This window comes from Talpa europaea (assembly GCF_964194135.1).
Source record: "Talpa europaea genome assembly, chromosome: 1".
Lineage (NCBI taxonomy): Eukaryota > Metazoa > Chordata > Mammalia > Eulipotyphla > Talpidae > Talpa > Talpa europaea.
In genome coordinates this window covers 129,862,515-129,877,851 of record NC_140073.1, presented here as the reverse complement: position 1 = coordinate 129,877,851, position 15,337 = coordinate 129,862,515, and the positions used below count along the sequence as shown (strand labels likewise).

Below are 15,337 nucleotides of genomic sequence, written 5' to 3'. Positions count from 1 at the left end.
TGATCGATCCTGGAGAATGATCCATGTGCTCTTGATATAAATGTGTACACAGATTTTTTTGGGGTTAGTGTTCTATAGATGTCTGTTAAGCCCAAGCGCTCTAGATCCTTATTGAGAGCTTTAGTGTCTTTACTTATTTTTTGTCTCGATCTATCCATTGTTGATAGTGGTGTGTTGAAGTCTCCCACTACGTATGTGTTTTCTCTGATGTCTGTTTTCAAAGATGATAATAGTTGTCTGATATATTTTGGTGTTCCTTCGTTTGGTGAATATATGTTAGAGTGTTATTTCTTCTTAAAGTATTGTCCCCTTGATCATAATGTAGTGACCGTTGGGGTCTCTTTTTACCTTTTCGAGTTTGAAATCTGTTTTATCTGATGTAAGTATAGCTGTTCATGCTTTCTTTTTTGGTCCATTTGCTTGTAGGATTGTTTTCCATCCTTTAACTTTGAGTCTATTTTTATCTTTTGTAGCTAAATGTGTTTCCTGGAGACAGCAAAAGGTTGGGTTTTGTTTCTTATTCCAGCCTGCAACTCTGTGTCTTTTTATTGAAGAGTTTAGTCCATTTACATTTAGAGTTAATATTGATATGTTAGCATCTGTATTTGCCATTGTGTTTGTCTTTCCTTTGATTTTATTTATTCTTTTAATGACTTTTTTTTTTTGGCCTTCTTTCATTGTTATTCGTCCCCCCGAGGTTCTGGCTTTGGGACTCCTTGTAGTATTTTTTGGAGTGGGGGTTTAGTCGTAATGAAATTCCAGAGTTTCTGTTTGTCTGGGAAGGTCCTTATTCTTTCTTCATAGAGGAAGGAGAGCTTTGGTTGGCATCTGTTTTCTTGGAGTCTGTTGACTATGTCCCTCTACTCTCTCCTTGCCTGTAGTGTTTCTTTGGAGAAGTCTGATGTCAGTCTGATTAGTTTTCCTTTGAATGTTATCTGTTTCTTCCCTCTTGTCAGCTTCACTATTTTTTCCTTGTCTTGGCTGCTTGGGAGCTTTACTATTATGTGTCTTGCTGTATTTTTCCTTTCATCATGTAAGTTTGATGTTCTTCTTGCTTCTTGTATATCAATTTTCAGCTCCTTCTTCACGTTTGGGAAGTTCTCTTCAGTTATTTCCTTGAATATTTTCTCTGTTCCTACATCTCTCACCTCTCCTTCTGGGATTCCTATAACTCTTATATTTCCTTTCCTCATGGAGTCAGATAGTTCCTGAAGTCTTTCTTCGGTCTTTTTCCTTCGTACTTCTCTTTCCTTTTCTGTTTTGGTTCTTTTTATTTCTGTGTCTTCAAGAGTACTTATTCGTTCTTCCATTTCATCTATTCTGCTTTCGTTGCTTTTCCCAGAGTTCCTTAGTGCCTCCATTAATTCTTTGATCTCCTGCATTTACTTTACTTCCCTCTTTAGGGACTCAATTTCATTCTTCTGAGCATTGTTTTCCTTAATGACTTCCATCAGTTTTTTCATCACGGCAATTTTAAATTCTTTTTCTGGAAGGCTCAGAAGTTCTTACAATTCACCGTAGTTGCAAGCTGGTGGGTGGTTTTTTTTTTTTTTTTTGTGGTGTGTCTTTTTTCTGAGGCGTTGTACTTTGCTTGTAGTTTTTCTTTTCCCTGTTGCCTGTCTTCTAATTTGCCTTATGCATTGGGACACTGTGCCGCTGGTACTGGCTGGCGTCTTTGGTGTGTTCTTTTGGGAGTTTCAGAAACTGGAAATCCTAATGAGTCAAAAACTGTTATGCCAGAAGTCTAGTGAGGCAGTGGTACTTTGAGTATGTTAATGGTCACTGTCACAGAATCTCTCCTCCTTCTGTGTTTAGTTACAAATATGCATCTTGAAGTCCCACAGACTTCCCTGGAGGTGGGGCAGCTAGATTGCACTCTGGGTTCCAAATCTCTGGATCCTCCTCTGGGCTCCGACTTCCTGCCAGGTGGGACTGGTCTTGTGGGGGCCTTCAGCTCACCTCTGAATGTGCAGTGAACCTTCTCCCACTAGCTCCACGGGGAGCCTTCTGCCGGTTTCAAGCAGTCTTTACTGAAGAAAGGTCCCTATTCTAAAATGGCGATTCGGAGACAGCACACTCTTCTGCACCCGGTCTGCCCCTGCAGTGGGTTCCCGCTCCCCCTCTGGGCCCCTTCTGCAGGTTTCAAGCAGTCTTTTCTGAAGAAAGGTCCCTGTTTTATAGGGTGTTGGTGATTTTTTTCTGGTCGCTAGTTGGCGCCAGAGATCTCTCCTAGTGTTCTTGGGGAGCTGTTTTTTTTACCCCGTGGGACAGGGGAACAGAGTGGTAGAGATGGGGAAAGCCTCAACGGCTTTGCGGTGCTGTGTCTGCCTCATGCCCCACTGTCGTGGGGAACCCACGACACGAATTTCGTGCCCCGGGATTCAGTTCCAAAGCCCTCAGGTCCAGGACACAGGCTGTAGCCCAGTTCAGTGTCCGCAGAAATGGCGCGTTTTGCACCCCACTTCCGTGTCTGGGTGCCTGGTTTCTGATTACTCAGTGAGGGACATTCACCTCAGTGAGGGCCCCCAGGTGTCGCCCCGCTAGCCTAGGACACATGCGCGGGGACCTGGGCAGCCGCGATCCGCGTTTGCTTTTCAAGTGCACAGCTTTTCTGCACAAGCTTATTGGCTGGCCCGAGGCTGTGTGCAGGTCTCCGGGGGGTCTCTGTTTTTCTCTAATGGCACCTGGAGCCGTTTGCTCACCTCCGCAGCGAATCCTGCAGGGTTCTCCACAGCTCCAGTTCACGGGGTGTGATGGCTGAAATAGTTCCTTTCCACTTACAGTCCCGCTTGATCCGTAGTTTGTTCTTGTTGGTTGTTTTAGTTTTTTTGTCTTTTCCTCCTTTCTGTTGGTCGGAGAGTGCCGACTTTGTGTGTGGGGAAGGGTAGCAGGGTTCTGACCTTTCCTCCCTTCTACTCCTCTTTTATGGCAACTTTCTTCTTCAGGTAGTTTGCTGGAGTCGCCCATTTATCTTCCATGTCCCAGTTCTTACTGGGACCTGCTGCTTTTCCTCCCTATTAACTTTTTTTTTTAATGGGAGATCTTACTCGCAGCGTTTCCTCGCTGCCATGTTGATCCTCTATTTATTTATTTATACAAGCACTGGGTACAGTCAGAAGTGCGGGAGGTGAGAGAATTCACCAGAGCCAAAGCAGGGAGCAGAACAGGCAGAAGGACCAAAGTACACTGCTGAGGGGAGCAGTGGGCGGCAGGAGAGGTCTGTGCGCCATGTGGGACCCTTGCTCGGCGGCCAGGGATCAAATCGGCGCTGCAGAGGCTGAGGGCAGCTTCGCAGCCCAGCGCTCAACCGCTGCGCCACCAGGGGAGGCCCTATTTATTTATTTATTTATTATTTTTTATTTTTAAAGATTTATTTATATATATAAGAACTGGGGTACAGGCCAGAGGTGTATGTGGGGGGTGGGGTGAGAGGATTCACTAGCGACAGTGGGGAACAGAACATGCAGATTGACTGAAATACACTGTTGAGGGGATCAGCAGGTGAGTCAGAAGAGGTCTGCTCTGCCATGTAGGTAGCTCCCTGGCTGGGGATCAAATCTGTGCTGCAGTGGTAGCAAATAGCTTCATAGGTTGCGTCTTAACCCCTTGCGCCACAAGGGAGGCCTGTGACTGACAATTTTAAAAAGTAACAAATTTACTACTCTGATATATTTCTAATTTATGCCAAAGCTGGCGCTAAAGGATTTAAATAGAGAATTTATATGATCAGGAATAGGCTTAGCCTGATAAAATGTAATGTTCCAGATTTTAAACAAATTTATTATTAAAAATGTAGATATTTTATTTATCTTAGTCCACATTTGTATTATATTAGTTTTCTAATATACCTTGAGATCACATGTGCTGTTCAAATGGGAATTCTTTAAGTCTTAAGACATTACTAAGCGTCCAAATAATTTGAATTATAAAGTCAAAGTTGAGTATATGTGATATGTGTGAGTAGCTTTTAGAATTTATTTTACTTATTGTTTTGTGAATACAGTCTTTATTATAAGCATATAAAGACATTTCTTCAGATGGCCACCAGAGAGCATTAGTAGAAAGGGTAAGAAAACAACTTTTCAGAAAACTACCTAAGATTTTAAGACTTATTTTCCTTTGTTTTTTATTCCTAAAACGTTTACATGAATGCTGATGTTATTTTTTGGGACATGTAAGAATGAGAAATATTACTTACGGTCACTTGGAGAAGACCCTAGAAAGGTAAGAATCATGAATGTAATATAATTATTTAAAATTTAAATGGATATATGCTTTTTAACTGGGATTGAATTTTTATACTCATTGCCTGAAACATGTTTTGTTTTTTTCTTTACCATTCGTTTCTCTATTTGTATCCTTGCATAAAAGATTGAAACTTGATTATTTAGTTTTCAGGGAGGATCATAAAATCTTAGCATTTGAAGTCATCTCTAATTTGTACACAGTTAAGGAGTTCCTTCTGTATATATTACAGTTGTATATATTACAATTCTGTATATGTTAGAGTTGACCATTTAGCTAATAAAATATCTAAAATAATTATAAAAATTCTGAATAATTCATTATACAATCTTTAGGTTATATCAGAGTCAAGTTAATATGACTTGTAGTGTTAAGAAGTGGCCTGTAAAGAGAACAAATGAGATTGTGTTTTTTCCCCCATGTTACTGTTTAGTTCTTTACCTTCTTTTATTCTCCTCCCTCAGTAAACCCCAAAGATTTTACATAGTTGGTAATGTTAAGTTCACATCTGAACTTAAAATACTTAATATTAGGATAGATGATAGTTGTATGATTCATCTTAAATGAACAGGAATCTATCTATTAATGAAACATATTAAGCCTAAGAGTGATATTGTTGTGTCTGAATCTTGTTATATTGTTATTTCTTCATCTGAGAGGGCATTTGTTGGTTGTAGTCATCTTACAGTATTTTAAAACAATAATAGCTTTGCCCTATTACTCTTTTATCAATGGGGTCTGATGAGAGCTCTCGATGAAATAAACATTATGCCAATATTGTAATTGTCGTTAAAATTTTTATTTTCCTGGTACTATTTTTAATCTAGTTTTTGAAGATTATGTTTCTCTTCATGCAGGATGTTGCAGATATCAGAAAGCAGTTTCCTTTATTGGAAGGAGATATTAAGTTTCCAAAATTCTTCAAAGAAGAACAGTTCTTTTCCAGTGTTTTTAGAATAAGTTCACCAGGATTGCAACTGTGGACTCACTATGATGTATGAGCAATCTAAAGCTACAATAGATATTTAGCTTTTTTGATTTATCATTCACAGTTTCAACTTTCTGTAGAATACTGTAAAATCTTTGACATATTAATTTGCTAAAACATAAGTTTTGATAACTGACTCTGCACACAGAATTGGACTGAATTATTTAGCCAATGCTAAAACCTAATTAGTGTCTCACATTTGCATTTCACTGTGGTCTTGTTTTTGATTTATCATATATATGCTGTTTTATGAAGTAATTTTTTTTCAATACATGAAAAATGGCCAGCAGACGAGGGTAAATTTTTTTTTTTACGAGGGGGAATTCTTAAAAGTTGTGGCATGAGGAATGTTAAAGACAAAAGTTTATGGAGAGCCATTTCCAAACTTAAGAATTTGGGGTTATCCGAAAGTCTTAGGATATAAATCTCTTAAAATTGTATAATGTGTTAACTTTGTTGAGCAGCAAGATATATACAATATTGGTTTTGATCATTTACATAGTGATAACATTTTATTTGCTTAAGTATATGTGCACATATATACATAATTTTAAAACATTGAAAATCTAGTATTGTGTATGGTTTGGTTTGAGGTGGAGAAATTTAGGAAATTAAAGCAGTTTCTGAAAGGTTTCTTAAAAGTGAAAGAATTTTTTTAAGTTCTAAATCATTGTTTAATAAGTATTTCATAATTCAGCTGAGGACCTTTTGGGAGTATTTTGACATTGTAACTATAATTGAGCTTGACATAATCTTAGTATGTTGTTTTGTTAAGGGATTTAGATGAATGATGTGAAAAAAAGATGTGATAAACATATTCTTAACTATGTTCTGTGTCTATATTTTAACTTTTTAAAAGTAGTATCCCTTTTATTTTTAATATTAATGGACTCATAAAGCTTTTCTTAAAAACGAGTCATAGGAATAGTAATTATATAGTTAAGGTTTACATAAGTAAAAGTCAGAGCTGAAAGGAGAAATGCTTAGGTAAAGTGATCATGAACATATCTTTGTATATATTTTAATTCCTTGCTGAGGATTATGTATCTCTTTCTTTTAATATGTTTCACAATGTATACCAACAAAGTAGACCCTTGCGTATACAGGAAAAGTCAGTATTAAGAAAATTTGCTAGGTTAAATTTCTGTAGAAATAATTGGGAGATCAAGATACCTATAATCAAATTATGGTTGGCATTTATTAGAGTGACAACAGTGGTTGCTGCAATATGTTGTATGTTCCCAACACCTAACTTTCCTAAGTACTCCCAGTCTGTTATCTAATGTTGGCCTTCTAGCATTCCTTAATGATAAGTAAAATAAATACTAACCAAAAAGGACTTTAAATTGAGGTAACTCCCTCAGTGCCATAGTGGTGAAGCAAGGGCAACGGGTTTCCTGACTGCAGTCCTTCCCATTTTAAGGCAGTGCTATAGGAGTATGTTCAAAAAAGGCAGAGTTATATTTGGAATGTAAGTGTTTTCATTGGTAGAATATTACTAAGGCAGTTATTAAAGGATAGGATTTACAGTTAACTTTTAAATACCATTGGTTCAATTTACTTGAATTTTAGATACTGCTTATCCATAATTTCTTATTGGTCTTCAGGTAATGGATAACTTCTTAATACAAGTGACAGGAAAAAAACGTGTGGTACTCTTCAGTCCTCGAGATGCCCAGTATTTATATTTATCAGGTACTTTTTTTTTTTTTTTTTTTGGTGGGACCCTCACCGGTGGTCAGGGATCGAACTGGCTCTGCGGAGGCTGCGGGCAGCCTCTCAACCCAGTGCTCAACCGCTGCACCACCAGGGAAGGCCCTTATCAGGTACTTTTTAAAAAAGTTTGTATTTCTGGGCCTCCCCGGTGGCACAGCAGTAGAGCGCTGGGCTGTGAAGCTGCCCGCAATCTCTGCAGCGCTGGTTCGATCCCCGGCCACCGGATGAGGGTCCCACATGGTGCGCAGACCTCTCCTGCAGCGCCCGCTGCTCCCCTCAGTAGTGTATTTTGTCAGTCTGTCTGTTCTGCTCCATGCTCTGGCTCTGGTGAATTCTCTCACCCTCCTGTGCTTCTGACTGTACTCAGTGCTTGTATAAATAAATAAATAAATCTTTAAAAAAAAAAGTTTGTATTTCTAAGTCTAGTTTATTCAGTTGATCTTTTTGAGAAATATCTTTATTCTCATAGAAAAACATTTTAGGACTTCTTCATAATTATGATATATTGTGTTCTCCATTGTGTACGTATGTCCATGTAATGATAGGTTAGATGAAGTATGAGGTTTTTAGATTTCCTTAATTATATTACATGCATGTCAGTGATCATAGATAAAGGGTGGGTCAATGAAAATTGTCTTAGGTTTCAGAAAAATAGTAATTGTTCTCACAGTGTGGGTATAGTAATTATACAGAAAACAATACATTTTCAAATTTATTTTTGTGATTACTTTTTTTAAAATGTTAACTTTGCTTAATCTATATTATCCCTTTTTTTTTAACTTCAGGCACTAAATCAGAAGTACTGAATATAGATAATCCAGACTTAGCTAAATATCCACTGTTTTCCAAGGCAAGAAGGTATGAATGTTTCCTTGAAGCTGGAGATATATTATTTATTCCTGGTAAGATTTCTAAACCTCAGAAATGTGCTGTACTCTGACACTCACCCACTGTATGACTCAGTACCAAATATATGTTATATGTATCCTGTCTTACATGACATTATTTTATATACAACCATGTGTGTGATTAAAGCATGCTTAGGAAAATTCTTAAAAATTAAGTCTTGTTTTTCAAAGGCAGTTTATAATGTTGAGCTCTTAAGTTATTAAAGTACATCAAACAACACACTATTTTTGAGAAAAGATTATATATACCTTGGTTGTTCTTAATAATTACATTTCTAAAATACCTACGTATTTGAGAACAGTCATTTATTTCCCCAAAAAAATGGTATTTTTCAAAACCAAAACAGATCAGATTCTATTATTGAAATGTTATAACCATATTTTGTATGCATTATTTTTCTGCAGTCTAAACTAGTGTCATTTAATTTCTTTGTTCAATAGACATTCGTTCTTATTTAGTATTCAGTGATATAATTAATATCTAATTATTCAAAAGCTAATAACCTGAAGATTACAAAAAGCATAATTAAGATAAATGGGTCACATTAACCAATTCCATTTATATAGTTATATTTCCATAACTATATCAATATATTAATAATCATTAGTAACTCCTTTCAGTAATAGGTAAGTTTAAAAAATCATAATAAAAACATCATAATCTCATTTGGGATTAGATTATAAATTCCTTGTTTTGTTCATCTTTGTATTCCTGAATGGCCTGATACAATGACCTTCACATAGGTATTTATAAAAATATGATATATTGACTTTTTATTCTCACATCCATTGAAAACAACCAGCACACTGGTCCTTAAGTCCATTTCTATTATTTAAGGTTTTGGGTATTGTATCTTCAGAGCATAGTTAAAAACTGTGCATTTCCCCCTTATTCTATATACAACAACGTGGCCCCCCCCCCCAAAAAAAAAAACAACAAAAACCCTGAACATTTGTATGTATTTTTAAGTAAAAGCAAACATTCCATCTTTGGATTTAAATTTAACAGAATGATTAGCATTTTCTTGGTATTATATTAAGTAAGGTTTAAAAAGATTCTGAAGGAAGTGTAGTTAAGATTTAAAATCTTACTTGTTTGAAAACAAGTTTTGCAAATCAAACCATTTTAGGCTTCTGTTTTTCCTAGAGCACTTCTAGGAGTTTTCACAAGAGTCAACATTTTTTTTTATGTGAATAGTTTTTCTTTTTCGTTATATGGTGGTGTTCCTTTAATATTCCTGTGGCCACTTATATTTTGGAAATGTTCAGATTCAACTGAAAACAAAGAAGTAACTTTCTAGTGAAAGTAAATATTTAATTAACTATAATATCATAAAGTTTACTTATCTTCTCAACCACAAAAATATTTGCTTTATTTTATATATTTTAAAGGAGCTGACATACATAAATATAAGATGACTATCATTCCATTAGAAATATAAAACTGAAAAGGCTACAATGAATGCAAATTTGAGCAAGTTAGAAAACAAATTTCAGCTTGAACAGGAAGTCTTTGAAACAAGTACTGAACTGAATCAGAAAAGGTCAAAGATACTCCTAAAATAATTGAAATGTTCTGTGTCCAAAAAGTAACACTTTTGATGTGATTGGATGACTAAGGAAATGTAAACAAGTAACACAAAACACAACCCCAAATTACAGAACTACAAAACAAATATAACTTTATTATGTCCTTCAAGTTAAAAGGAAAAATTGCTATTTCCAAAGGTTTTAAACGTAAGGTTGTGCCATTGACACTTTAAATTGGTTGGCAATTCATAAAGTTAAAATGATTCTGTTAAAAGCTGGGAGTGTGCTAACGAAGGAATCTAGTTACAAGAATTATTTCTTACATTGGCTATATGCAATTCGTGATATTTCACTGACATTTTGGTTTTTTTTTTAACTGTACGTTTTATTTTTAACTTGTTTTTTTAAACTTTCTCCAGCTTTATGGTTCCATAATGTAATTTCTGAAGAGTTTGGAGTTGGAGTGAATGTCTTTTGGAAACACCTTCCATCTGAATGCTATGATAAAACAGATACCTATGGAAACAAAGATCCTACAGCAGCATCAAGAGCTGCTCAAATTTTGGACAGAGCTTTAAAAACACTGGCTGAATTACCAGAGGAATACAGGGACTTCTATGCACGGCGAATGGTCTTACACATTCAGGACAAAGCTTACAGCAAAAACTTCGAGTAAATAATGAAGTAAATATGAAATATTAGCGTTAAGATGAAATTGACCTCAAATATTGGAAAAGTTGCATAATACGTAAATTGTTTTTTTTTTAAGATTTTTTGTGTTTAAATTATGAAAGAAATCAGTTTCAGATTTATAGATTAAAGGAATGTTTGCATAGTTTCTACTTAATATAGTGTTATGGTTGAAAAAATACAGTAACTGGGACCACTCTTTAATTTTGAGATACAAATAACTAAAAATCCAACTTTAAACATTAAACAATAAGAAAGTATATTAAATTATTATGCATGAAGTTTTTCTGCTAGGATGGGCTTCAGTATTTCTAATTTATAGTGCTGCCAAGAAGTAGAGGTTTTTTTCCTCCCCACTCAATGGCAGCATTGGCATCATCCTAAGCTGGCTACTCTCATGGTCATGGGATGATTGCCAATAGCAGTTGGGGCCGTGTGCATCTTCATTTACATGCAGTGGAGGATTCAGGCTGGATTCCAGGAGCCCTGTCTTAAGAAAGCTTTCCCAGAATTTTCCACCAAATCCTTGGGTCTCATTGATTGAAAGTTGCTTAGATCTGTCCATCCCCAAGCCAGTCACTGGCACAGCGTAAGGAATAATCCTTAGGCCAGCTGGGTTTATGGAGCTGGAAGTAGAATCCTTCCTGAGGCACTTGAGATATGTATGGGTGCAGAACGGATAATTTTTTAAATTAGGGTTCTGATAAGAAAGGAAAAAGGGTAGGCAGCCAACAACGTCTACATTAATTTTTTGAACTTTTTAAAACATGCCTAAACCTTAACTTTGTAGATTTTGATTCAGTATGTTTGGGACTTGGTATAGGTATCAGTATGTGACAGAGCTCATAGGTTTTTTTGATGCATAATCAAGATTTGAGAACCACTGGATTAGATGACAGTCATTTGAATTAATTTTGTGATATATCCAAAACAAATTTTTAATCTGATCCTGGTTTTTCTTGGCACCCAATACAAGTCAGGTCTATCCCTTTTAAGTTTTTGAGTGTTAAAAAATACTCAAATCAGTTTTAACTGATACCTATAGCTAAACTTTAACCAAAAGTTTGCCTCCCACTAAAAACTTTTCCAACTAGCCTTCTTTAAAATGGAAAAAAAAAAAAATTTAAGAATGAATACATGAGACATCCCAGTGATGCTGTTGTCACTGAAGACAATGAGCTATTATATGTTGAACTGTGCCATTCTTTGTCTTGCACTTACTAATTACATTGCAATGCTATTGAAGAAAGACCAAATATATTCACTGAACCCAAATGTGCCCATCTAAAGCAACCTCAGTACATTAATTTGCTGCATGTTAATTACAGAGAAAAAAATTTTCTTGAAAACCCTTCACTCCTGTGTTTAGAGTTTTCAGCTATTAAGAGGAGGTTACAATAACTAAGGAAAATGTGAGGACTACAGTGAAGTTACTCAGGTCAACAAAAGTGAAAAACTGTGAGATCTAACCATTAGAGTTTGATTTTTGGTTACTTCTTAGTTTAAACAAAATATGTTATGAGTGATTCCTTATGGAAAGAAAAATCAAAACCCCTGTTTGTTTGAACAGTATAGTCAGCTTTTTAATAAGCTCTCCTTGGTTTTGCTTTTGAACCAGTTTGAGAATCCGTGCAAAATTGTATCCAGATCCACATAGAAATCTTAGAAGTAAAATTGGGATTACAGTTTGCCCAATGTATATATATTTTTTTTGTTTATTTGGGAAGTAAACAAGATATCCTTAGCAAGGTTAATAAATCTTTATGAAGCTTATTTTCCTATCTTTAAGACATAACGTATACTTTATAGGATTGCCTAAATACAAGGAGATAGTTTAACGGTAGAGACAGTTGGTAACTGGTACGAACTTCTATTTAATCATATTCTTTTGTGGAGAGATTTGAGATAACTCCTGTTGCAATGTTAAATTGTAACACCTGAAAAATCTAGAGATGAACCTTTTGGGAAGTTTTAAGATTATTTCCCTAGTTGTAACTTTTATGGGCCTGTTTGTTTTAAATACAATTTATTTTAATCTCTTCTACTTACAGGATTGAGACCAAATGAGATGTTTTTAATTATTATGTTATACAGTATGTAGTAGCTAGATCTCAGGAATTCCAAATCGTAGAATTTTATTGCTGAAAGGGATCTTAGCAATCAGGTCATCAAATTGCTTAAATAATGATCTGGGCTCACAGGGTTAAGTGACAGAAACTGGAATTACAGTTCTGACCAAATTAATAATTCTCCATTCTTTCTCATGTGCTACACATCTCAAATATTTCTGAATAGATGATAGTTATTCTCTGGTTAACTTGGGGGCTTGAACTGACACAAATGTTTTTCCTTTGCCAACAGCATTTCTTATTGTACTGCCTACTACACAGGCAAGGAATACAAGATAAGACTAATGAACAGGTAGACAGCAAAGTGCAATATATAATGGATATTGTGTAAAGAATGAGGCAGGGCTATATTTACTGGCAAAAAATCTTTATAAGGCATGAGAAAAAGGTTTGAAGCTGGGTTTATTTAGTGTGCTGTTATTTGTGCAAAACAAAGGTGTTCCCTAAGTAAGCATTTTTTCCTTTGTGCTGAATTATCTCTGAAAGGATTCACAAGAAACCAGTGATGATTATGGTTGGACAGATAGATGGGCGGACTGGAATTTGCCTTTGTGTATAATTTGAAAATAATATTTCACCTCTCTAATATCCTTTCAAAATAAATTTTAAAAACATGTAGAATTAGCTTTTGTAAGCATTAATATTTGTCTTGGTATATACTTACATGGAAATTCTGTTTATCCAATAATTAACTGCAAACATTTCCATAAAATACCAAATGGGTAATAAAAACGGCAACATCCTTTTGAATAGCAGCTATGTGCACCTGGGAAGAACCTTAGTAGGGATGCTTTTTTCTTCCTATCAAAATTTGCCAACAGATATGGAAGTTAAATCTAAGATGCTGACCAAAAAAATGCAGGAAGCTGGAATCTTGAGGGAGTTGGAACCACTGACTCCTTCCCCTAGTGCTAAAAAATACATGTAGTCAGGAGGAACTAACATTAGATTGGCACACATCTCTGGTGTTACCTGAAAGTCTTGCTTCCAGTATATAGGCCATGAAGGTTTGGGTGTCTTAAACATGCCTAGGTTGTATTTTATTTTTAAAGTTCATTAACTGGGATACTAAAATGACCATCTGAAATGACTGTCCATCACTACCTAGGGCTGCTGGCCTCTTGGCATTTGTAAAGAGCAACCTATATTTACAAATGATTATCTTATCCCTCAAATATGTATCTTAAAAATCATTTTAGAAGAAATAATAAACGATAGCTTTTTTAGGAACACTTACTTTTGTGTCATGCCTTGCCTCTTAAGCCATAGTCTGTTGCACATTTCCATACTCACATGTTGGGTCTTTTATCTGTACTGTATCCTTAGCACTTAGACCTGCCTTGCCCTTGGTGAATGCTTAGATATTAACACATGAATAAAATGAAAAACATCACACATATTCTAACCGAGTCTCTAAGACAGCTACAGAATGATAAGCACAAAAAAAGGGAAGAACTTATTTTTGAAAGATTTTGTTTAGGAAATTCAACAGAAGAAATGGAAATAATGCAAATTTTGGTGGAGCACTAAATAAAAGAAGGGATGTATTATTTATAGAAAAGGTTCAAAGTTGCTCATTTAAAGAAACATGAACATTAATGAGAACATATAAACCCTAACTGGAAAAGTAGAAACAGCTTCCTCTCAAATAATAATCTGAAGTTAACAAATCAAATAACATAAAGCACATCCAAACACATTTCTATGGATTAATTTTAATACAACTGTACATTCATGCTGTGGTGGTAACAATGTTCACATTATTTGTATGACTACTTTTTTCAGTTACACAAACACAAAGGCACAATTCAAAAGGATACAATAACATTTACACTTGTTTTAAACACATGGGGGAAAGGACAAATTTGAACTATTAAAACATTTGAATATGGATCAACTTGAATGTCTCATTTTGATGCAATGGCATTTCCAGATGTCTAATGAGCTATGTTAACATCCATTGAGCATATAACAATTATTCCTAAGCAGTCACATGACCAGATAGCTAAAGAACCCAGATTTTTTTAATTCAGTTAAAAATCCTACTTTTTCCCATTTTAGTTAATCCTATAAAAATAAATGTCTTTCTCTCAGAACATTCAGTAACTCAACTAGATACACTTAAGTTTAACCAAGAATTATTAAACTGAAAAAAAAATGGTGGTGCTTTAAGACAAGGAAATCAATGCTAGAATCAGATTGACTTGTTTTCCTTGATGAGAATTTTTGGTCTCAAAATAGTTATTTAAAGAAACTGAAGCAATATAAAACTACTTTGTCCTTAAAAAATTAAGAGATACTATTCTGCAGTTTATAGAAGGAAGAATGTTACTTTTAAGTTTGAAACTTTCTCTTAAGTATGAATATTTGGAATGTATTTTTAGAGTCATTAAAATATAATTTTGGGAAGAAAGAATTAACTTTTTCTATAGTTTATAAATTTAAAGCCTGTGAGTTATTAAAATATTAAATATTAAAATTTTATTAAAATAAAAATGTCTTTTTTTCAGTCTTAAGGCATGATGTTATATCCCTGCTTAATTATTTCATAAACTGCAAAGTCTAATAAAAAAGTGATTACTCACCTTTTATCAGAGTTGTGTCAATGTCAGCTGCCATTAGATCTTGGTTTCTCAAAGTGTATTTCTCTTGGTCAAGGAAAATGGGCTGAACGAAACCTTACCCAAATTATGCAGCACGTTAAGTAAATTCATTTTCTGGGCCAAAATTAAATAAATCATTCGTGTCTTAGAGTTTTCCCTCATAATTTTTCTTACAGTAATATAATTTTGCATTTTGGTTAAAGAGTTGTTTTCTTTTGGCAGACAAAATTATGCTTCTGGTAAGATACTGACTTAGAGCTACAAAATCTGTCTCCTTTTTAAGAGAAAACTAAAACAAATAGAGCATTACATATTTTACCTAAGTTGAGCTCTTTCAAATGATGAAAAGATTTTCAATCTGTAGTATATTTTTACCCTATAATACGTAATTACACTCAAAACTTTATTTTTCCAAAAGAATTGGCTCTTGGCCAAGATTCAAGAAGCTCCTAAATGTCTTATCCAAAAGCTGTCCATTAAAAATTAAGTCACAGTGCTTAAATGTAATGTTTTTAAAAACCAAATTAT

General features: G+C 34.8%; 1 protein-coding gene across 2 annotated transcripts in view; it reads left to right on the top strand.

Annotated features, from left to right (window-relative positions):
- TYW5 (tRNA-yW synthesizing protein 5) overlaps positions 1–10,063 on the top strand; it is a gene marked incomplete at both ends in the record, with an annotated part of 29,477 nt that extends 19,414 nt beyond the window's left edge. For both annotated transcript variants that reach the window (XM_084242532.1, XM_084242533.1), the window contains 5 exons: positions 4,180–4,224; positions 5,103–5,240; positions 6,841–6,928; positions 7,735–7,851; positions 9,807–10,063. In XM_084242532.1, the coding sequence (XP_084098658.1) occupies positions 4,180–4,224; positions 5,103–5,240; positions 6,841–6,928; positions 7,735–7,851; positions 9,807–10,063 (645 nt within the window). The remainder of the gene's footprint in view (positions 1–4,179; positions 4,225–5,102; positions 5,241–6,840; positions 6,929–7,734; positions 7,852–9,806) is intronic.
- Between the last annotated feature and the right edge of the window lie 5,274 nt (positions 10,064–15,337).